The following is a 25,024-nucleotide window of genomic DNA, read 5'->3' on the forward strand; positions in this document are numbered from 1 at the left end:
AGTCAAGATTCTGCTTAAGGGCCAAAGTAATTTTCATTAAATTGACTCTAATCTGAAGCCATTAATAAAAATGCTACTGGTTAGTGTACTGAATACATCAGGAAAGAGAAAATCTCTTTCCAACAATGTTAAATCCTCAGATATGAGTGGGTGAAACCTATTTAGACCCAGTAGAAATCTTAATGTTCTTTCCCTATGGTGATACACCTGCCAATTCTAATTCTGAATGCACTCATTTCAATTCAAAACCCATCTATTTCAACTTAAAACAATAGCAAAAAGCAGAAAGAATTAGGTAGGACATGGCAAGGGAAACTGAAAAAAGTCTAGGAAAAAAGTTGAAGAAATGAAAAAAATATGCTATGCTCATGGATGGAAAGAAAGTCTATTTTATATTTCAGATTTCTCCTATATTAAAAGCTTTAACCAAATTTAATACTTTTTGTTTATATTATTAATAGTTATAATTTTAAAAAGTATGTTATTAAAGTCAATCTGGAGGAATAAAAGTAAAACTATATTAATTCAGAATAATAATATTGGTGACAAAGAGGGCTGGGAAGTAAGTGTACAAAAAAAAAATATTAAGCCAATGTGGCATTTGTACAAAAATGCCAAGAATAGTTTAGAAGATAAGACAGCTAGTTTAGAAATATATCAATAACACATCAATATACATACATGGCAGTAATTACACTTACCGGTAAACATTTTGGTAACAGCCTTACTCTGTTTTCGGGCAGAACACAGAAGCAATAGCCATGGTGGGAAGAACTCATGGTGACCAGCTAAAAGCTCTGCAACAGTTCCAGATAAGCTGGTGGACGTTTGTTCACCTTCGGTAATGTTACACCCTTCATCAACAGAATCAACAAGGAGATACAGGCTTTGCTGGGGAGGCTTCATTCCCAAAAGAGGGAGCAGAACACATCTGTAAAACACATCCAATGAACACTTTGAATGTCACTGGCTACGACATTTAGTTTATCATTCAAACATTAGTCATATAGGTTATAAATATGTTTTAAGAATAAATAAAGGTTTTAGAATAAAAATATTGTGCAAGCTTCAGTTCCTTACTTTAAGAATATTAGTGCTGAACAGTTCACATTTTCAGTAACAACATTTTCCACAATAAAGTGTGTGAGTAAGAGTGTGTGTGTATTAGTAATTCAGCATAATTAAGGAGGACAGTAGGAACTTTAGGAAACCCCATTTCAATGTTCCCTTCCTGGCTTTTTTGAATCACCAATAAAAAGCTTAAATTGCTTATAACCAAGTTAAAATGTGCTGCAAAGGAAAAAAAACACCAAAAAAAAAAAAAAAACCCCACAAACTTTGGGGACCACTTTAATAAAAAGAAAATATCAAGTGTCCCATATAATTTAGAAATGTTTCATTATTTCTCTTACAAAATGACTGCAGGTTATACGAGCTTGTCACACACAAATTTTATTTTAAAAGATGATACAAAGATAAATTACTATAATCTAGGTCCCATTTGGTGTATGTTCAAATTTCAATGTTAAAGAACAAATTATTGGGTTTAATTCAACAGAACAATGCACTTCCTACTCATAATTTATACTGCAATTGAATATAACTTTTTCATAACTGAAACAATGCTCATTCATTTTCAACAAATATTTACTTAAGCATGTCATGTGCCGAATAAGGCACTGAAAGGGACATAATCCATTTAGTTATGAATACCAAAAATTTACAGATAATCCTTTCTACAACTCTCTTCTTAAACTTTCAATCCCATAGCAACCAAGATCTAATTTGTCGCTATGTCCTACCAATATTTCTTTATAAAAATCTCCCAAACCCACCTCAGTCTGTACCATCATCAGCCTACTCCACACTTCATCTCTCTCACCTGGACCACCATCACCACCTGTGTGTTCTGTATGCTCATGTCTCCAACCGCTTCCCCAGAGCGCCGACCGCAGCCAGAGCAACCTGTTTACAATACTACTCCAGCCACGCTAGCCTTCTTTCGATGACTTTATTAGATACAATTACACAAGGACCTTTTCATTTTTTTTAAAGATTTTATTTATTTGTCAGAGAGAGAGAGAGCACGCATGCACGCACAAGCAGGGGGAATGGCAGGCAGTGGGAAAAGCAGGCTCCCCGCCGAGCAAGGAGCCTGATGATGGACTCAATCCCAGACCCCTGGGATCATGCCCTGAGCCAAAGGCAGGCACTTAACCGACAGCCACCCAGGCATCCCACACAAGGATCTTTTCATTTCCAGTTTTCCCTGCCCAAAATGTGCTTCTTTTCTCTCTCCATGCAATTAACTCCTCCTTAATCTTCAATTGTAAGCCTGAGAGTCACTTTTCCAAGATTGAATGCCTATGCTTTCATAGTATTAAATATTTCTTTCATAACACTATCAAATTTGCAATGTTAGACTTACTAATTTAATGTCATTCTTATTTCTTCCTTTACACTGTAAGCATCAAGAAAACAGGGACCATGCCAGTTTTGCTCATGAGTGGACCCCAGGGCTTAGCATAGTGCTGTGCCCGTAACAAATCCTAAATAAAGACTTGACATTGCTGTAGTCTAGAATGGAAGACAAGTAACTTCAGTGCAGTGTGCCCAGTGCTATGATAGAAAGCAGTAACATGCCCAGTGTGATTCATAAATGACCAACTCAAGGGAAGTAGAGAGGAAAGGCAGAGGAGGTCAGAGAAATATTCAGATATTAGGTGCTCAGATGAATTTAGTTTTGAAGAACCAATTATAATTCTTCAGGAATTGTAATAAATTTACAATAAATTTTACAATGAATTATAATTAAGAGGAAGCAGGGCAATCCTAACAGAAGGAATATGCTAAATTTGAGAAAATTTACTGTACCGTATCTTATGTATATATTTCCTCTCTTAGGAGAAGAAGGTTGATAACAGGTACTATAGTAATATGTATGCCATAGTATATAACCTACTATAGTAATGTACTATAACCACTGCCACTTGAGAAATAATACACGGTGCTATGGGAGTACACAGAGGGCCAACCTAACTTGCTGTTGATAGGGGTAGGGTGGGGGAGAGCTCAGGGAAGCCAAAAAAAAAAAGCTTAGTCTGGAGAAAGAGCTAGGGTAAGGACAACGCACGGGACCAAAAAAAAAATCTAGTTGCGGCAACCTCACTTGCAAAGTCTTAAAGAACAGAAAGACCACTGAACAGAGTATGAAAGAAAAGTTAGGGAAATGCGTAAATACTGGGTTTTCTAAATTTTATTATGAAATTTGGACTATGACCTAAGGGTACTAAGGAGCTACTGAAGTTTTCAAGCAGGAAATTGGTATGTTTATATTTGTGTTTATAAAAATAACTGGTTATATTTGAAGGAAAGCCTGAAGCAAGGTAAGTCTACAAGGGAAGAATGAGATGGGAGGCGACTGCTTATTTAAAAGAAAAAAAAAAAAGAGGGGGCACCTCTGCTAACTTCAAGTCAGTGTTTTACATGCTTGAAGTACTTTACATATCCGTTAACTCATCCGATTCTCACATAAACTCTTTAAGATGGGTACTATTATAATACCCATTTCCAGATGAGGAAATCAAAGCACACGAGGGTAAGTCATTTGTCCAAAGTTAAAGGAAAGTTTCAAGTCTAAGGTCTGACTCCAGAACCTACACAAGGATGGACCATTCATACTGTTGCCTGGGACTTTCCAAGTTTTAAGCACTGATTTGAGAAACTAGCTGCACCTCCTCCCCAGCCCCAACTCCTGGGCAAACGACATGGTTGGTCACCTTAGTTTATACCCTCAACCACTAGGGTCTACTAATTATAATTATATTATAGCAAATATTATAAGAATTTGAGGGAAATCTGGTAGGTGAAATTGATAGGATTTGATGATTATTTCATTGCATTTGCTTACTCGTTGTTTGCTCTTCTTTTCCTAGTTTCTTAAGATAGAAACTTAAATAAGTTTCACACTCTTCTTCTAATATAATCCTTTAATATTATGAATTCCTTTCTTAAGTATTTTCAATATCTTGTAGTTTAAATAATTACCCTTTGATTCCTTCTTTGAATTACAGGTTATTTAGAAGTGAGCTGTACAGTTTTCAAGTATCTGGGGATTTCCCAGGTTTTTTATGTTATTGTGTTATTATCATTATTTAATTCAACAGTGATCAGATAACATACTTTGTATAACTTGCATACCCTTACATTATTAAGATTTGTTTTGTGGCCCAGAATTTATCTATCTTAGTAAATGTTGTATGGACACTTAAAAGAATGTGTACTCTGCTATTGTTGGGTAGACTGTTCTACAAATGTCAATTAGGTCAATCTGGTGATAATATTGTTCAATTCTTCTTACTGATCTGCTGTTTATTTGCTCTATCAATTACTGAAACGGAAGTGTTAAAATATCAGAATGTATGTGGTGGATTTGTCCATGTCTTCTTGAAATTGTATAAATTTTTGATATTTTGAAGCTGTGTTATTAGTAAGAAACAATTATGATTGTTATATCCTTGAGGAATTCATCCCTTTATCATTATGAAATGATCCTCTCTGATCCCTGGTAATATTCTTCTCTTCAAAATTTACATCACCTGATATTAATGTATGCTTTTTCTTTTGATTAGGGTTAGCATAGTATATATTTCCTCATTCTTTTCCATTTAAACTATGTGTCTCTTTATATACAAAGTATACTGTAGGCAACATATAATTAGATCTTAACATTTTTCCAAGCAGACAAACTGCCATTTAATTAGGATATTTACCATTTACATTTAATATGATTATTGATATGGTTCAGTCAAAGTCTACAGTGTTCTTGTACATATCATTCTGCAAAGTATAAGCACATCTGTAAGATATATTACTAGGATTACAGTTGCTAGGTTAAGGGGCATACCTGTATATACTTTGGTAGTAACTGACAAAATACCCTCCTTAAAAATTACATAAATGTATATTCCCAACAGCTATGTAAGACTGCCTGTTTAATTTTTACACATATACATAAAAAAAAAGGCATCACTGTAGATTTAATTTACATTTTGCTTATCATGAGGCCAATCACATTTACATATGCCTAGGAGTCATATTTCTGTTTATTTTTTATTTTATTTAATCAATTAATTTATTTATTTATTTTCAAAGATTTTATTTATTTATTTGACAGAGAGAGACAGCGAGAGAGGGAACACAAGCAAGGGGAATGAGAGAGGGAGAAGCAGGCTTCCTGCTGAGCAGGGAACCTGATGCGGGGCTCGATCCCAGGACCCTGGGATCATGACCTGAGACGAAGGCAGACGCTTAATGGCTGACCCACCCAGGCGCCCCCATATTTCTTTTTCTTTAAAAAAACTGTGTCTTTATATCCCTTTGCCCATTTTACAAAAGATTGTCAATTTTTCTCTTTTTGGGACTCCTTAGTATTAAGAAAATACATTTGTTGCTAATTTTTTCCACTCTTTGTTATTTTTCTTTTTGACTTTTTAAGGTATTTTTTTGACATGCAGTTTCTTTTATTATTTTTATACAGATAATATATCAGAGTTTTTTTTTTCTTTTATGATTCCTGAGTTTTATGTCACATTTCTGAGGGGCCTTCCCAACTCTAAGCTTAAAAAATATTTCCTCATGTTTTCTTCAAAAGCTTTGAACATTTTATTTTTTAATCAAATTAATTCTGACATAAAGACGTGACCTAGGGTTCCAATTTTTTTTTTCCACATGGCCCCACTGATATCCCAAAACTATTTATGAAATTATCTTTCTCCTATTGATTTGAAATATCTTCCTTTTCACAGAGTAAACCCTCATATATATTTTGGGTATGTTTCATCTTATTCCACCGTCTTACCATCTTTTCTCCAAGCACTTTTTTTTAAAGATTTTATTTATTTATTTGTCAGAAAGAGATAGTGCGTGTGAGAGAGCACAAGCAGGGGGAGTGACAGGCAGAGACAGAGGGAGAAGCAGGCTTCCCCCCAAGCAAGTAGCCCAATGCAGGACTCGGTCCCAGGACCCTGGGATCATGACCTGAGCTGTAAGGCAGACGCGTAAGCGACTGACCCACCCAGGCATCCCTCTCCAAGCACTTTTATTTCTGCTTCATGTAACTGTTTAACTCAGGCAATTGCTTATTAATTATATTTTCATTTAAGGCTATATGTTTGGCCATAGATTTCTTTTGTTTTATGACAACATTTTTCTGGTGAGTGTTTCTTGGGCTCTGCTTCTCGGATTCCTTCCTCTTTTGTTCTTGAGATATATTTTTATGTATCTACGACAGCTCTTCTTCAGTAAGAGAAGTTCCCTCTGGACCAGCAATTGCAGGTTAGTATCCAGTGTCCAGGCTTGTAAGAATTCTCCTTATGACTCAGAGTTACAGGCATGAAAAATTTCTTTGAGCTTCTACTTCTCCCCAGCCAATTAAGATCAGAGGCTGTGGGGTTACACATAAGGCAGGGTTTCTCACCACAACCCCCTCCCGAACTACCCCCAAATGTCTGACTCATTCTTCCCTGCCCTCTTTGTTCTTCCTTTCTGCCTAACACGGTCCAGGGGAACTTCCAGCATAAGTTTATAACCTGTCTCCATGGTTCCAAATAAGAGCCTTTATATACTCTTGATGATATTCAGGGTATGTGCTTATTTTAAAGAAAAAACGCTCTGCCAATTTTGTCTGCATCTCAATTTGATATCAACTTCCACATTATATTGAGGTTTGGGCTTATAGTTCTCTCATAGTTTTACCTTCTTGCTTTTGTACTATTTTCCATGCCTTACTCAGTCATATTATAACCAGAAGCCAATATATGGCTTTAAAAATGTTGAGCTATTTTTTCTAGCCTTGACCTCATCCTAAAGTCAAAAGCAAAAATCCCCCAAACTATCTGCTATCTATCTCCTGTGTGGATGCCCCACAGGCACCTCAAGTATGATTAAAGAGGTGATCCGAAGGGGCACTGCACCACGATGTTGATTGCAGCAATGTCCACAATAGCCAAACTATGGAAAGAGCCCAGATGTCCATCAACAGATGAATGGATAAAAAAGACGTGGTATACACACACACACACACACACACACACACACAGGAATACTACTCAGCTATCCAAAAAAAAGAAATCTTGTCATTTGCAATGATGTGGATGGAACCAGAGAGTATTACACTAAGCGAAATAAGTCAATCAGAGAAAGATAATTATCATATGATGTCACCCAAATAAGTTCTTCCCCACCTGCCTTTCCCATGTCACTTACTGGGTATCTCATCATACCCTAGTTTCTTTTTTTCTTTTAAAGATATTATTTATTAGAGAGAGAAAGAGAGAGAGTGTGTGCGAATGAGCATACAAGCAGGAGGAGGGAGAAGCAGACTCCCCGCTGAGCAGGGAGCCTGACCTGGGACTCAATCCCAGGTCCCTGGGATGGTGACCTGAGCTGAAGGCAGATACTTAACCAACTGAGCCACCCAGGTGCCCCATTATCTCCTAGTTTGTTAAGCCAAAATCTTAGGTTTCATTCCTAAGTCCTCCCTTTTGCTCCAGTCACAATGCTCTCCTTTCACTTCTAACAGCAAACATATCTTTTTTTTTCCCCAAGCCAATGCACTTGGTACTCCCTCTGCCTACAAAGTTCCCCCATACAGAATTTCTTATCCTTTATGTTTCAACACAAACGTTGCTCCTGAAAGACACCTTCCCTGATCACCATGTCTTAAGAAGACTTCATCGTTACTTACTACTGTTACTCTAAACATTCCATCTCAACTGTTTTCTTTATAGTGCTTATCATATCTCAAATTAATTTATTGCATTATTTGTGTAATGTTTTGTAAGGTTGAAATGAAGCTCTTCCACTGCTATACCCCACTCCTATAGAACTTGGCTCTCTCTTTCTACCAAAATAGCTACTCTTCACATCTTCTCAACCTTTCAATTTTGAAATATACCAATATTCAGACCTTGAATCTTCTCTTTCTCTATTTACATTCACTTTTTACGTATGTTTATTAATGCCCTTAAGTACCATCTATATTCCATGAAATTTATATATACAGCCAGCACCTCTTTTCTGAATCTAGACTTGTGAATCTAACTACTTACTCAACTTCTCTGCTTAGGTATCTAATGTTGAACATATTAAAACCAAAACTTCAGACCTCTAACCCTCAACTTGTGGTTCCCTTAGTCTTCTCCGTTTCAGTAAAGGGCAATCCCATCCTTCCAGTTTCTCAGGCCAAAATTTTAGAATCGTCCTTTACTCCTCTTTGTTTTTCGCATACTCAACATCCATGTCCTTTCAGATCAATCTTAAAAATAATCAAAACAGAACAATTCTCACTACCTTCCCCACTTTACCCAAGTCCAAGCACCACTGCCTCTTACCTCCATTTCTACACTAGCCAGGTACTGATTTCCTTGCTTCCACCTTCACCAACCCAGTTCTCAACAAAGTAGCCAAAGTGATACTTTAAAATCTTAATCCATATGATGTTAGTACTCCGTTTAAAAGACTTGATGTCTTCCAAACTACTGAAAGTAAAAATAAATGTCCTTACAACAGCCTTGAAATCCGTACATTGTATGGATCCTGTTCTCTACTTGGGTCCTACACATATCCCCCCTTGCTTACTCTGTTCTAGCCACACAGGCTCCCTTACTTTTCTTGGATGGTATTACACCAAGTTCCACTTCAGGACTTTGCACTTGATATTTCCTCAGTCTGGAATGTTCTTTTCAGAAACTTCCTTCACAATGCCCTAATCTCCCCTATGAAAAACTTAATCCTTCTCTCATAATCTACCCAGTGCATCCCACAATCTCCCACAATCTCCCTAGTACTATCCTCCTTACTCTAGTTTGATTATCCACCAGCATTTACTGTCAATTGATATGCTATATAGTATGTTATTAATATTTTATTTTTCAACCAACCACCCACTCCAATCCAAAAAAATGTAAGCTCAATAAACATGGATGACATTTCCACTTTTACTAATACACCCCAGTATTAAGAATGGCATCTGGTACATTCCTAGTATCCAATACCTAATTGTTAAATGAATGAATGAATGAATGAATGGACCAAAGTATAAGTGAGAACTCAAAAATACATACATACATGTCTGTATCTCACACTGGTAGTATTACAGATTAATAGTGAAAGACATGCCACTCAACAAATGCCAGTAGAACAATCAAGTAGAGAACAAGTTTTTAAATATTAAGACCCAAAAAGGATAAAACAAAAAGGAAATAATTTTAAAAATACTCATTTTTTACATTTCAAAACAGAAATTTTACAAACAAAATGACAAGGCATAGGATCAAAGATATCTAAAATAATAAGATACCATTTCACATTCACTTTCTGAAACATAAAGAACTATGACAATGTAGTTTCAGTGACCTAAAAGAGTAATGGAAACTCAAATATACAACACTATACAAGGATAAACTGACACAATTTTAAGGTTAGTTTGGTGCTATCTCACAGAGTTGAAGATGGATATACATACCCTATGATCCCAAATTTCATTTCTAACTATGCAATTTGGAGTCACCCTTCACTATTTCATTCTTAGTATATATGCCCATAAGAGAATGTTCTTAGCAGCACGGTTTTAAAAAAGTTTAAAATCTCAATACATCTTTTTGGGAGTGGGGATGTGGGGTGGGGGTGGGGAGTGAGAGCACACACCCATGCACCCAAGTCGGGTGGGGAGACAGGGAAAGGGAGAGAGAGAATCTTAAGTAGGCTGCATGCTCAGTACAGAGCCCAGGGCGGGGCTCAATCCTATGGCCCAGAGACCATGACCTCAGCAGAAATCAAGAGTCGGACACTTAACCAATTGAGCCACCTAGGTGCCACCAAAAGGGCTGAGTACATCTTTGAAGGAATATCAACAAAACAACAACAAATGAATTATAGCATAAAGACTGGAATTATATGTTGTATAGTAGTTAAAATGAATCCTGCAGATCCACATATAACAACATAGATAACATAAAAAAAAAGTTATACAGAAAATATTGCAGAATACTGCCAGCAACACAATGCAATTTATAATAGAAGAGTGGTTTTGAAAGTGTGGCCTGAGGATCACTAAGGGTTTCCTATACCCTAGAACCTTTCAGGGTAAGAAAAAAACTAAGATGTGATTTGCCTTTTCACTCTAGTTATCTCTCAAGGATGCAGTGGAATTTTCCAGAGGCTGCATTCAAAAGCAGATATGATAAACCAACTGTCTTTTATTAAGCCTAATATTAGAAAGAGTTGTAAAAAATGTAAAACAATGGCCTTCGTTTAAGTATGTGGTTTTGGGGGCGCCTGGGTGGCACAGCGGTTAAGCGTCTGCCTTCGGCTCAGGGCATGATCCCAGCGTTCTGGGATCGAGCCCCACATCAGGCTCCTCCACTATGAGCCTGCTTCTTCCTCTCCCACTCCCCCCTGCTTGTGTTCCCTCTCTCACTGGCTGTCTCTATCTCTGTCGAATAAATAAATAAAATCTTTAAAAAAAAAAAAAGTATGTGGTTTTGGGTTTGGTTTTTTTTTTTTTTTGGTCCTTGACAATATATATTCTTTCATTGAAATGTTACGTTAAATGTAATGAATTCATTATTAAATATTTATTAGCATATATTTTTTAAATTTATCACTTTAAATTTCAAATACAGCAAATACTGATATATAACCCACATAAACAAAGGTTCTTTGAGGTCCTTAATTATTTTTAAGAGTGCTAAGAAAACCTAAAATAAAAAAATTTTGAGAACTGCTGATACGGAATCAAAAATGTATAAAACTTGAGCATATAACAAGTACGTGAATACACATACATATCTCCCTATGTAGTCAAATTGCTGTTAGTCAAACTACATAGATATAAAAGACATTCCAGACATTCCATAAGCGGGGTCATCTTATGGGGTGTGAGATCAAACTTAGATACCTGGAAGGCTTCAAATGTGGTTTATTTTTTTCTTCAAAACAAAACGGAAAACTCAGATTAAAGCAAATACGGCAAAATAGGTAGGTAGATGCATATTTGTTTTCCTGTTTTATTTACTTCCTTGTGTAACTCAAACACTTCAGGGGTAGGAACAATCTATCATTTTCTCCACAAATTCTTTTTCTGCAACCATTTCCTGTACTTGGTGCCATTTTTATGCTTCAATTCCTGTGAAGTACAGCATTTGCAAGCTGCTTCTCTCTTTAAATTAGCTATTAATAAACATAATAATTGAGATTTAGGCTACAAAACTTTTTTTCTCCTTTCTAATGAATATGAATTTTAAATGATAATCTCAGAAAGATTTATAAGAATGAAACTATGAAACACAGATGAAGCTAGGGATTTATGGCAGAGCAGGAAAAGGTGGCCTCATGATTCACATCATATAACAGCAAACTGATGTTGTTAAAGAGCCTTCCATTTTATAAAAACCAATTTCAACATGCATTATAAGAAACTACAAATAAAATAAAAAATACTGGGGCGCCTGGGTGGCACAGCGGTTAAGCGTCTGCCTTCGGCTCAGGGCGTGATCCCGGCGTTCTGGGATCGAGCCCCACATCAGGCTCCTCCGCTATGAGCCTGCTTCTTCCTCTCCCACTCCCCCTGCTTGTGTTCCCTCTCTCGCTGGCTGTCTCTATCTCTGTCAAATAAATAAAATCTTTAAAAAAAAAATAAAATAAAATAAGATAAAATAAAATAAAACAAAATAAAATAAAATAAAAAATACTGGTTCAAATGGATCCTTGTCATCTAAACTATACAATCTCTATATATAAATTGCTCCACAGAAAAACATGTACTATTTCAAAACTGAATGTGGCTAGAGCAACACAAATTATCAATGTGAGCAAATTTATAATGTTTTAAGTTAAAATATAATTATTCCTCAATTCAAGGAATAGTTACTGAGTCTCTACTATAGTCTATGCCCTGGAGAAAGAAAGGGAACAAGACAGGCACGTTGTCTGCTCATTCCAGTAGGTAGGCATAAAGTCAAAGTAAACAAATGCCCAAAATAATTTCAGATCATGATAGACACTGAAAATTAAAAAATAAAGAAAACAAAGTGGGATGATCTGATTTAAGACACTGACTGAGTGGGGAGACTTCGTAAAGACTAATGGAGAGGAAGGGTCTCTGAGGAGAGAACAGTAAAGCTGGCATCCAAGTGATACCAGAGCAAGCAGTCATATAAAAATCCGCAGGCTGGAACTGGACCTGCTTCAAAATAGAGTAAGGGTAATGACGTGGATAAAGAGCAATGAACAGAGACGAAAGTAGTACAAGCTGAGGTCAAAGGCTAGGCAAAGACAGGACCATGTAAAGCTTAGATTTTATTCTAAAGGTAGTGAGAAGCTATTGGCAGATTTTAAGCAGGTAAGTAATATGATCTGATACTCTGCTTTGTGAAGATAAGAGGGACAAACAAAATAGCAACAAGAAGACCACGCTGGGAGGCCAGTGCAGGAATCTACACAAGAAAGAATAGAAGTAGCAGAAATGCGGCTGCAGAGAAGTGAAGGTATTTTATCACTGAAATAAAACAAAAGTAGTTAATGGATTGAGTGTAAGGGTTGAATGGAATTGAGGAATTGATGATTTTAAAATTTTTGGTGAAAATTATGGATTTCCTATATGAAATATTATTTCCTTGGCTTTTTTATCATTAGCTCTTTTTACAATAGTGGTATATTATTGGTTCCACACCTTTCTCATCCTCTCTGAACCGAAAAGCTAGCCACGACATGTCCTTCTCATGGTGATAACAGAAGCAAAGAGGATTAGCCCAACTACTCATGCACATATTAAGCCTCTGTTTGGATCATGTCTACAGACATCCCACTGGCCAAAACTAATCACATGGTTGAGCCAAATGGAAAAACTCAGAGAAGTATATTTCTCCTCTAGTAGGATCTGCAATATCATACGGCAAAGACCAAGAATACATAGAAAGATGAAGATCAAAAACAAATAATTCAATCTATCACAATTTATTTTTTTAAAGATTTTTATTTATTTGATAGAGCATAATCAGGGGAAGAGGCAGGCAGAGGGAAAGGAAGAAGCAGGCTCCCCGCTGAGCAGAGAACCTGAATGGGGGCTGGATCCCAGGACCTGGGATCATGACCTACGCCGCAGGCAAATGCTTAACCGACTGAGCCACCCAGGCGCCCCAATCTATCACAGTCTCTATGTATTCAAATCATGAGTCATAATTGTAAAAGGTCAGCAGCTTCTAGAAAGCTCCAAATCTTTCTTCTAGATAACAAGTAAGATATAATTAGTTCTCTTAATTAATACTTATTTTTCTTTAAGCAATTACGTGAGCACTTAAAATTCTATTTTATTACCAATGACTATATTTAACTATGCATGTGTATAGTAGAAAAAAATAACATCAGACTATATCTGGGATTAGAGGGACACCTGCATGGCTCAGTCAGTTAAGCATCTGCCTTCGAGTCAGGTCATGATCCTGGGGTCTTGGGATCCAGCCCCACATCAGGCTCCCTGCTTGAGGGAAGCCTACCTCTCCCTCACTTCCCCACTTGTGCCCTCTCTCACACTCTCTCTCTCAAATAAATAAAATGTTTAAAAAATATTTCTGAGATTAGAATAACATGAAAGAGAGAAGTTGAGTTAAAATTTAAGACAATTATATATAGTATGGTCAAAGACATAACTAGAACAACTGTAGGGTAAATAGGCAACCAATCATATACTTCAAAGATGTATTTTTTTTTTAATGTAAGCTCTGTGCCCAACATGGGACTTTAATTCACAACCCTGAGATCAAGAGTCACATGCTCTACTGACCAACCCAGTCAGGCACCCCTTAAAAGGTATTTTTAAGGGCAGAAAAGTATTTACTTATTTTACTTCATAAAATCAAACCACTTTACCATATGGAACCCATTTTATTTCATAAATTTTTTTTAAAACATCAAAAGTGCTAAAAACAAAGTGAAGCAAAAATAAAAACAAAAACAGAAACAAAAAAACCCAAACCAAAACTAAAAAAAATCTGCAACATACATAACTAACAAAAAACCCATATCCTTATTATGTATATGTGAAGTTCTTACTAAACACTGAGAAAAACAGGAATATTTCTACTTTTTACATCTCTTACCCACTTTAACACTCTTATACGCTTAAAATGTTTCTTGAAACAACAAATGAGCTTGTGCGCTCGTCCAAACTTCTTTTGGAAACATGATACATACTTTAGATGAATAGAATGAAATTATCAAGAACTTTATCTAAAGGTAAGCAAAGAAATTTGAATTTGCTGTACAGGTTATCACAATCTCAGAGAAATGACCCAAAGAAAGCAGTTTTACTATGGTTAATTGGCCAACTATGAACAAAATGAATTAGAATATAGAGGCTAAAATTAATAGATCAACTAGGAGTAGATGAATAAATGAAAATTCGAGATGATATGGAGATTTGGTGGGAAATTAAACAAAATTTTTTTTTTAGAGGAATAGAAAACATGTTCATGTTTGAAAATGCTAACAGGAGCCACGCTGGATATATAAACAAATGAAATGGTCTTAGAAGAGATTAGGATAAAAGATTTAAGAAACATTCTATGAAAATGATTAAATACCTTAGAACTAACTAATAGAAAATAATCAAAGAAATCTCTAGAAACAAGCTGAGGGCAGTGCTTTTTAACTTTCAATGTGCACAGGATTCACTTAGGAAATGGGTTAAAAGGCAGATTCAGATTCAAAAGACCTGAAATTCTGCATTTCTAATAACTTCCAAGAGATGCCAATAATGTTGATCTTAAGATCACACTTTTAAGTAGAAAGAGTCTAAGAAATAAGAATTAAACAACTTAAAGAGTCTGTTTTCCCAAAATTCCAGATAATGATCGAATTTCATATTATATGCTTTCATCCTGTATTCTTCCATCTTGGCACTTAAGTTGCATTTTTACATTTATTTTTGTGATTATTTGTTCAATGTACCCCCGCCCCCATAACCCAGTGTCCTGTTTGGCTCACAGCTCTAGCCCTGACACTAAGCGCATTTCTGGCACCCAGCAGGTGCAGAATGTTGTTTCAGAAATAAATGAATGAGCCAATGAACAGAAATGCTGAAAGAGATGCTGATTTGAAAAAGACAGAAAGATTAGTGAAGAACACTCCAGTGAAAAGATGCATGTTGATCAGAGTGAGGACAAAGGCTGTTGATGCAGATTTCATTGCTATCATATTAGATATGAGCATTGGTAGCCATAAGTAAATAAAATTATTGAAGGAGTAGGTATAAAGAGCATTGGTAGCCATAAGTAAATAAAATTATTGAAGGAGTAGGTATAAAGAGAGAAGAACTAAGTAAGATTTGTTGGGTAAACACTCACAGAACACATGGAGGGTGACCAAAAAACATAGTGAGGGGATTCTGAAAGGAAGAAATTACAAATAATGAAAAAAGTTCTAGAATATATCATCTAAGGCTAAGATAGAGTGAGCAATGAGTTCAGGAACTACACTACATAAATAAGCTTTCTGTGAATATGTGTATATTGAAGTCAAACATCAGGAAATTAAAAAATGAGGTCATAGGTAAAAGTAGTATTTGCCTATACAAATTCGAGATGATATGAAGATTTGGTGGGAAATTAAAAAAAAAATTTTTTTTTAGAGGAATAGAAAACATGTTCATGTTTGAAAATGCTAGCAAGAGCCACACTGGATATATAAACAAATGAAATGGTCTTAGAAGAGAATAACAGAGTTGGGGGAACTGGATCAAATTAGGGTGGGGAGACCCCATCTAAAGAGAGCAGCTAACTCAGTTCTACCAGATTACCGATTCAAAAGAATGAGAATCTAATATTGTCAAATTTACATTTTTTTTTTCAAGAAAAACTAAAAATCTGGATGTGTGGGTGAAATTTCCCAGATTGGGTAAAAAATATTCTACTCGTAAGGCATAACTTTACTCTCTCTGGTTTAAAAAAAAATCTGACTTATTAAGAAGAAAATGAAAGAACCGCCAAGCAGAACTAAAAATGCGACTGAAATTAAACAGTATATATGGAAAAATATGTTATGTCATTAGAGCAGAAGTGATTAAAGGCAGAGGAATAGTTCAGCAAATGATAAGGAGTACCAGGAACGAGAACCAAAGGTAGCAGCTCTTAGATATGAAATATAAAAGAGAAAGAACCCATCAAGGGTGGAAAGAAAAGGTTTTAGGAAGGGAAAGATGGGGGAGTCTCAATAAATGAAGTCCATTTTAAAGTAAAAATAACATGGTTAAAAATTGGAAACAACAGACAATTCAGTGAAAAATGACTTAGATTAAAAGAAATACAGAATTTTGATTATGAAAATTATATTAATCCATTTATTTTATTTAAAATGTGAACAGCAAAGATACTTTACAAGATCTTTTAATCTGATAATATCTAAGAATGCATAATGTCAGTCATTTTAAGTAGTATTAGTTATACAAGACAGATAATGGAAGGGAATATTTTGCCTTGAAAATGCCCCCAAAACTGAGGGTAAGAGGGAAGCACACATTCCACTCTCATTCTGTTCTTGGTCCCTTTGTTGAGTATGCCAAAAATACTTGGAGGCAGTTAAGACAGAAGATAGACATCTGGCCACTTAAAACTATCTGGACTGATGCCATATTCATACATGCTAAAGAGCAGACACAGCAGGTTAATAAATTAATAATCACTGTATCAGTCTGGTCTGCACTGAAAAGTGACCTAAATAATATAACATTTCAATTCCCTTTCTTATGCAAGAACTTCAGCTGCCTTTCAATTAGGTTCAAACATATTCTAGATAGGTAAGTAGCATTATTCATTCATTCAAATGATAATCATTTAGCACTTACTATATGCAAACTGCTGTAGAAAAGCACTATGGTAAATATAAAAAATTAATCAGTCATGAATAATGTCATGAAGAAGCATATGCCTAATAGAGGAGATAACATAAGAGATATGCATAAATAACTACGACAGAAGCTAAAAATCTGAAGAGATACAAGTGAAAAATTATAAATGTTCAAGGAGAAGGAAATAAAAAGACTAGAAAAAAGATTCAACCATTTGAGGATTCCTATCTGACATAAAAAACAAATGTCTTGGTCTTCTGGCTTCCAATCCTTTTCTAACAAGCATCTCACAACTAACACAGTTTCTTGCTAAACTCTGAAAGTTTAGTCATCATCCTAATTCTTCTTCACAATTTTATTCCATTTTCACATTACACAGAACAAAATCTTTTTATAAGGAAAATTGATATCACGCATAGAAAACTCATACCTGGTCCTGCGATTGTTAACTAGAAATAAAAATTAGAGAATGGTATCTACCAGGAACAAAAATTTTATTTCCCAGCACCACATCCATCTAAATCTCCAAGAACATCCTTGGGTTCAAGGACCATGACAATAAGGTTCAGAAAGGAGTTTCTGGTTGAATGAAATAACCATGTTCAGTTGTGCTTCTAACCCAGTCACAGGATCTGAAACTACTACACTCCTCCTCAGATTCCCTCACTTACATACCTTGACACTTCTGTCAAAAATAACTGGGATTCGTTTTACAGTTTTATGACTACCAGGAAACTCTAACACTAACTCTAGAAAATACACAAAATATACAAAGTTTTGCAATAAGAGCCTGAAGGGGAAAAGGCAAAACAAAAGAAATCAGCCTCTAATTCTCAAGTAAAGACGTAATTGTCATCAACTTAGTTCCATCAACAGAAATGAGAAAAAAAAAAAAAACTAAACACAGTAACAATAGTTTTGCAACTTAACGAATTAAGAGAGAAAAATGAAAAAGGGAAAAAAAGAAATTAATGGGTCTTCATTAATCATTCTCTTTAGCAGATCATGTAATTCTTTCCAACCAGTGTTAAAACATTCATGTGTTGCATGGACACTATAACAAGTATTTACCCCAAATATTATTTATCTTTATAGAAATAAGATAAATACTATTGTAAGAACTTAAGCTTCATGAAGGCAGGGCATTTTGTCTGTTCTATTCACTGATTTATCTACAGCGGAACTCTAACACAGAGAAGGCTCTCAATAAATATCTTCAGCTGAACTGTGCTTAAAACACTAAAGACTCTCAAATATTGCTATAAGAATGGATCAATGTCAAAAGAAATTTTGTGACAACTGCATCTAAAACTCAAGATAGTATATCATGTCAGAAAGGAAAGAAAGTAGCAACATTTAACGAGATTAAAATAATGTTCCTCTTATTTTTATTATCATATAGAAAAAAGACCAGTAATTAACAAGTTACCACGTAGGTGTATAACTTGATGTAAGAAGTTTTTTTGTGGTATTACATATTATATATAGTATCATTGAAGATAAATACTAGGGAAAAAATTAGGAAGTAAACTGAAGAAAAGTGTATAAGATGCATTCAATACTGGGATGGATTCCCTAATTTCTCTTTCTTCGGTCTCGTTATTCGTGTACAGAAATGCAACTGATTTCTGAGCATTGATTTTGTATCCCGCCACGTTACTGAATTGCTCTATAACTTCTAATAGTTTGGGAGTGGCTTCTTTTGGGTTTTCCATATAGAGTATCAATAGCACCAAAAACCATAGGTTACCTTGGAATTAACTTAACCAGAGACGTAAAGGACCTATATTCTAGAAACTATAAATCACTCTTGAAAGACATTGAGGAAGACATAAAAAGATGGAAAGATATTCCATGCTCATGGATCGGAAGAATTAACATAGTTAAAATGTCCATGCTACCCAGAGCAATCTACACTTTCAATGCTATCCCCATCAAAATACCGAGGACATTTTTCAAAGAACTGGAACAAATAGTCCTTAAATTTGTATGGAACCAGAAAAGGCCCCGAATCTCCAAGGAACTGTTGAAAAGAAAAAACAAAGCTGGGGGCATCACAATGCCGGATTTCGAGCTGTACTACAAAGCTGTGATCACAAAGACAGCATGGTACTGGCACAAACACAGACACATAGACCAATGGAACAGAATAGAGAGCCCAGAAATGGACCCTCAGCTCTTTGGGCAACTAATATTTGATAAAGCAGGAAAAAACATCCGGTGGGAAAAAGACAGTCTCTTCAATAAATGGTGCTGGGAAAATTGGACAGCTACATGCAAAAGAATGAAACTTGACCACTATCTCACAGCATACACAAAAATAAACTCCAAATGGATGAAAGACCTCGATGTGAGACAGGAAACCATCAAAATTCTAGAGGAGAACATAGGCAGCAACCTCTACGACATCGGCCAAAGCAATCTTTTTCATGATACATCCCCAAAGGCAAGAGAAACAAAAGATAAAATGAATTTATGGGACTTCATCAAGATTAAAAGTTTCTGCACAGCCAAGGAAACAGTCAGAAAAACTAAGAGGCAGCCCACGGAATGGGAGAAGATATTTGCAAATGACACTACAGATAAAGGACTGGTATCCAAGATCTACAAAGAACTTCTCAAACTCAATACACGAGAAACAAATAAACAAATCAAAAAATGGCCAGAAGATATGAACAGACACTTTTCCAATGAAGACATACAAACGGCTAACAGACACATGAAAAAATGTTCAAAATCATTAGCCATCAAGGAAATTCAAATCAAAACCACACTGAGATACCACCTTACGCCAGTTAGAATGGCAAAAATAGACAAGGCAAGAAACAACAATTGTTGGAGAGGATGTGGAGAAAGGGGATCCCTCCTACATTGTTGGTGGGAATGCAAGTTGGTACAGCCACTCTGGAAAACAGTGTGGAGGTCCCTTAAAAAGTTAAAAATTGAGCTACCCTATGATCCAGCCATTGCACTACTGGGTGTTTACCCCAAAGATACAGACGTAGTAAAGAGAAGAGCCATATGCACACCAATGTTCATAGCAGCAATGTCCACAATAGCTAAATCGTGGAAGGAGCCGAGATGCCCTTCAACAGATGACTGGATTAAGAAGTTGTGGTCCATATATACAATGGAATATTACTCAGCTATCAGAAAGAACGAGTTCTCAACATTTGCTACAACATGGACGGCACTGGAGGAGATAATGCTAAGTGAAATAAGTCAAGCAGAGAAAGACAACTATCATATGATTTCTCTCATCTATGGAACATAAGAACTAGAATGATCAGTAGGGGAAGAAAGGGATAAAGAAAGGGGGGTAATCAGAAGGGGGAATGAAACATGAGAGACTATGGACTATGAGAAACAAACTGAGGGCTACAGAGGGGAGAGGGGTGGGGGAATGGGATAGGCCGGTGATGGGTAGTAAGGAGGGCACGTATTGCATGGTGCACTGGGTGTTATACACAACTAATGAATCATTGAGCCTTACATCGGAAACCGGGGATGTACTGTATGGTGACTAACATAATATAATAAAAAATCATTATTAAAAAAAAAAAAAGATGCATTCAATACTGAATTGCTTCTCTGCAATTTCCCCAACTTTGCGGATCTGTGAAGAACTAAGATTTTTATCAATTTTCCAATACTATTAAATTGTTTCACACGTGAATATATGAAACTATCAATATTATCAAGTGTTAGATGCTAAAAAAGTAACAATACAAAACTGGTTTTGGATTTTTTTCAAAAGTAAAAATATTTTTACTTGCTTGTATTTCATCTCCCACCATGTTATAATAAGCTTTTATCTGTCTCCTTTAAAATATTATAACTTCTTGAAAACAATGATTGCCTACCTGTTGAATTACATTTCTCCCTGCCTAAATAAAATAGATTCTTATTAAAATCCTCTGAAGGACTTAATTAACAAACCAATCACCAATAAACCTAAAATAAAATCTTGACTCTCTGTCCAAAAGTAAAGGCTTAGATCATCTAGTGCCATAGACTATGCAAAAGTATTTCTCTTTAACTATGAATTGTATTCTCATATTTGCCTTTGACTATGGTTATATTAGAGCTTCACAGTCTTAGAGGAAATGTACTCTATGAATTATCAGAAACAGCTGTTATAATACTAGAGTTACCTAATTTACTTAATGATTAATTACTTTAATGATGAAGAAAGAAAGTGACCCAGGGTTTTGAAAGATCCAGGAGGAAATTAAAAGCACCAAAATGTTCCACATACGAAGACTATGCTTCCTCTATCATAGTACATTTTGGGAATACAAAGTGATTAGTTCCTTTCGTCAGTCAGAAAATCAGGACTGGTGTGGTATTTACATATAGCTCTAATTGCTTCTTATTTCCCTTCAATTAGTTAATAACTAAAATTCACACAGGTAAAAAAAAAAAATAGAAGGACCATCTGAGCAGAAAGACCTTTTTTCAGAAAAATCTATGATACCATACAGAAAGATATGCTTGAAATCAGAATATAGCAAAAATACAGTTATCAAACATGATTTTAAATATTTAAAGATGAAATTTACATATAAACTCTAAGAAAATACATTGTAATTTAGTTGGACTAAGTTCAACTTAGTTAGCTAAATTCTTTGAAACTGATTTCCTAAGGTGTTAAATCCAAATAACTTACAAGAAATGAAATTATAAAAAATGAAAATTCAGCTCTTCAACTCATGATAGGATCTTCAGAAAAAGTAGGAAGTCAATAGGAAAAGAGTTGTTTATGTACAGAGACTTTAAGTCTCTTAAAAAGTAGAAACTTACATAGTAAAGATATTATTGATTTCATACACAGTGATTCCACTGAACCTGGTATTTCATATTTGTGCACCAGTATCACCTAACAGATTTACTTGTTATTTAAAAATGATCAAATAGCTTTAACCCTGATGTTGGTGGCTAACAGCAAAAGATAACAGATTTGCCCTGAGTTTTACTGGACTGCACTTATACATTAAAAACTCTGCAATAATATCACACCTCTCAAAGACACATCCCTTTGGGTGACTTTAATATACCCATCCCATGTTTGAATTCTATACCACTATCCATAAAGATCATTCCGGACTACTACTTTATCACTTACAGGGGTAATCTGAAACCTACTCTCAAATCACAGCTGTGACACACACCCCTGTCCTCCACAAACTTCTAATCTACTCTCCCCCTCAAGCCCTTCCAAGAATTTCTATGATTATAAACCTGTATACATACACACATACTTCAAATCCCAGCTCTGCCACTTACTAGCCTTTAACCTTGGACAAGTTACTTAGGCTTTCTGTGCCTCGGTCTCCTCATCCATGAAATGGCAATAATATTAGTATCTATTTCACAGGATTGCTATGAAAATAATTAGTATTTGTAAATCATTTAGAATACTGACACAGTGTTTGCTATATTATTAGTATTTTCAAATCACTTAAAAATTAATGTTTCATGCCATTAGATATGAGGACAACATAAAAACAAACATCACTCCTTTCATAGCAATTCAAATCCTGCTTAAATGACTCCTAGAGACACACAGAGAAACAGAAATACAGTCACACATACATACACGTATGCTAATCTCCACCGCACAGTATACCCGCAACTTTGGGAAAAAACTTTCGCCTGCTAAGAACTACTTACTATGTAGGGATAAAAGTATATGCAACATGAGTAACTGAAGCAGCAGTGAGGCAATAAGCAGGTACAAAAATAACAATTTGCTTGCTTCTTTTACAATGGGCAGAGGGGTGATACGCAAAAAATTATTTTCAGGGAATCACGTTTTCTTTGCTCACTTGCTCTTAGACCAATTCATTTACCAATGGAAAAACCTTTAACTGAGGTTAGGAAAAAGTTGTTTTTCATACTGCTCACTAAAAGACTAACATTATGCCAGATTTTCATTATTTTATAAATATCCATATTTAAAAGTACCACCTAACTTTTTGTTTACTTGATAGGGAAATAATTCCAAAAACACAGATTTTCTTCAGATTCTCAATAGCCAACGATCTCTTCCAAAATGAACTTGTCTTACTTAGAGAAAATAGTAATACTATAAACAAAAAAGATAGTAGATTCTATGCTGAGAGTTCCTTTAAATTCAGCACCATATATAGTTTCCCCTCCCTGAAAATGTAGTCTATTTTCCAGGCAGCTAAGTGGTTTTCTCTACCATAATAAATATCCCTTATCAGTTATAGATAACATTCGAAAAGTAAATAAACAATTGCCATAAGTTTGAAAAAAAATTAAGTTTCTGCAGTGCTTCACATTCTGTTATTAAACAAGATAAAAGACATACTTTTAATCCATATCCTGTGCAACACAAAGCTTAAATTTTGTTTCCTTCGATACTCAAAGTAAACATATGTATTTACAACTACAGATTGTCCCCATATGTACAGAAGTAGTACAGGTACCCCACAAAATTTAAAAAACAGACAAAAAAACTAAAAAAAATCTATATCTATATATCTAGAAAACAAACACGTTAATTTTTGCTTAGAAACCAGAACATCATGGCATTCTTATTGTTACCTTTTAAATGCTTCAGCTGGGTTCCTTTCACATTCTCCAGGCTGTAAGAGGCTTTGGACTGCTGGATCCCTTAGCTTATCCTCATATCCTTGGAGTAGTCCACTGCGGCAGATCTGGGCAACTAGACTTCTAATAAACCCTCCAACACACAAAGTATCAGAGTCCTGTGCTTTGCAGAAATGAAAGGCCAAAGCCTGGCGATGTAAACCTCTCTGCAAGCTTGTAGGTGAACTTGGCCACAACAGCTCAGTACATAGGGCTGTCTTGCCACTGCCAGGCCCTCCTACCAACAACACACCCCAGGCAGCTCCTTTTCCAGAGACAACACTAGCATTATTCCCAGAATTCATTACAAGGGATGGTGTGTTGACAGCACTATTGCAGCAGTTAGTTTTCTCCTGGAGGCAATGCTGAAGCTTGTGGAAAACCCACTCCCTACAGTAAAACTGCTTCCCCTGCAGTAAACTCGTTTGAGCCATTTTGCAGACTTTCTCTTCCCAAGGATTAGTCATAATAGGTTCCTTATCTTCAACATTTGCTAGATCCTGGATACATCAACACAGGTCTTTACATCCATTAGGACATAACTTGCAAATTAAGTTGACTTTGAATGATACAGTAACGAGTTACAGTAAAACTCAACAGCCACAGATGCCATTTGCCAATAGAATGTGCATGACTTTATTTGGCTCTTTACTCTTGATTATTGGCAGAGAATATATTAGTTTAATTGTCGAACTGGTGGAAAATTGCCTGGTTCCAAAGCGTGACAATACTTTCCCTAAATCTTGATGGGTCACATAACTCCATGGTTATATCTTGGAGTTTATGTGATTGTGGATGTTTCAAGTGTGCAGATGAGATAATACATCTGGAAAACTAAAGAGAACGCCCAATCTTTCAATTTGTACAAAATGCTTCTCCAGATTCGAAGTGTTAATTCTGTATCTGAAAATTAGATGCAGAAAAGATGTCCATTATAGTTAATGCCATCAAAGAGATTACATGTATACAATAGATAGGTAGCTTTATATTTCTTATTGAAGCATAGTCACTCAAAGTACCAGACCTTGCCAGTTTCAGGCATCTGGGCAATTGCCAGGGAGGGAACTGTTTCAGATTATGGTCTTTTATGTGGCAGAAATGACAGGCCACTGTTAACACCTTCTTAATCCAAAGCATTCATAAAATGCATTTTCATGAGAGTGGGTTCTTAATGAACCTGTTCACAGGTTTCTAGGTTCAAGATATCTGGCAAATCAACAATTTCCACAAGTAACTAAAATAAAACAACAATATCTCAGTGCAAAATATGTTAAGAGTGGGTTTACTTAAAAGCTTACAAAGGATACAATTTGCCAGTTAAAATCATCTCAAAAATGCATATACTTTTAAAAAAATCCATACACTTCATCTTTGGCACTTTCAAAAAGTTGGACAATTACCCCCAGAATCATAATTACATTTTCCTTTCTGTATTTTACTTTCTCTATGGCTATGCTTCCCAAACAGCTACCTTTTAATCAAGTTACCCTAGGTTTTTTTTCA

General features: G+C 35.6%; 1 protein-coding gene across 1 annotated transcript in view; it reads right to left on the reverse strand.

Moving 5' to 3' along the window:
• ANKRD50 (ankyrin repeat domain 50) overlaps positions 1–25,024 on the reverse strand; it is a 36,127-nt gene that overhangs the window by 9,911 nt on the left and 1,192 nt on the right. Inside the window, exons 2-3 of the mRNA XM_045799025.2 lie at positions 23,477–24,424; positions 702–931 (exon numbers count right to left, since the gene is read on the reverse strand). Of these exons, the coding sequence (XP_045654981.2) occupies positions 702–931; positions 23,477–23,988 (742 nt within the window). The 5' untranslated portion in view covers positions 23,989–24,424. The remainder of the gene's footprint in view (positions 1–701; positions 932–23,476; positions 24,425–25,024) is intronic.

Source organism: Ursus americanus, chromosome 13 (genome assembly GCF_024610735.1).
Source record: "Ursus americanus isolate L20-20 chromosome 13, mUrsAme1.1.p, whole genome shotgun sequence".
NCBI lineage: Eukaryota > Metazoa > Chordata > Mammalia > Carnivora > Ursidae > Ursus > Ursus americanus.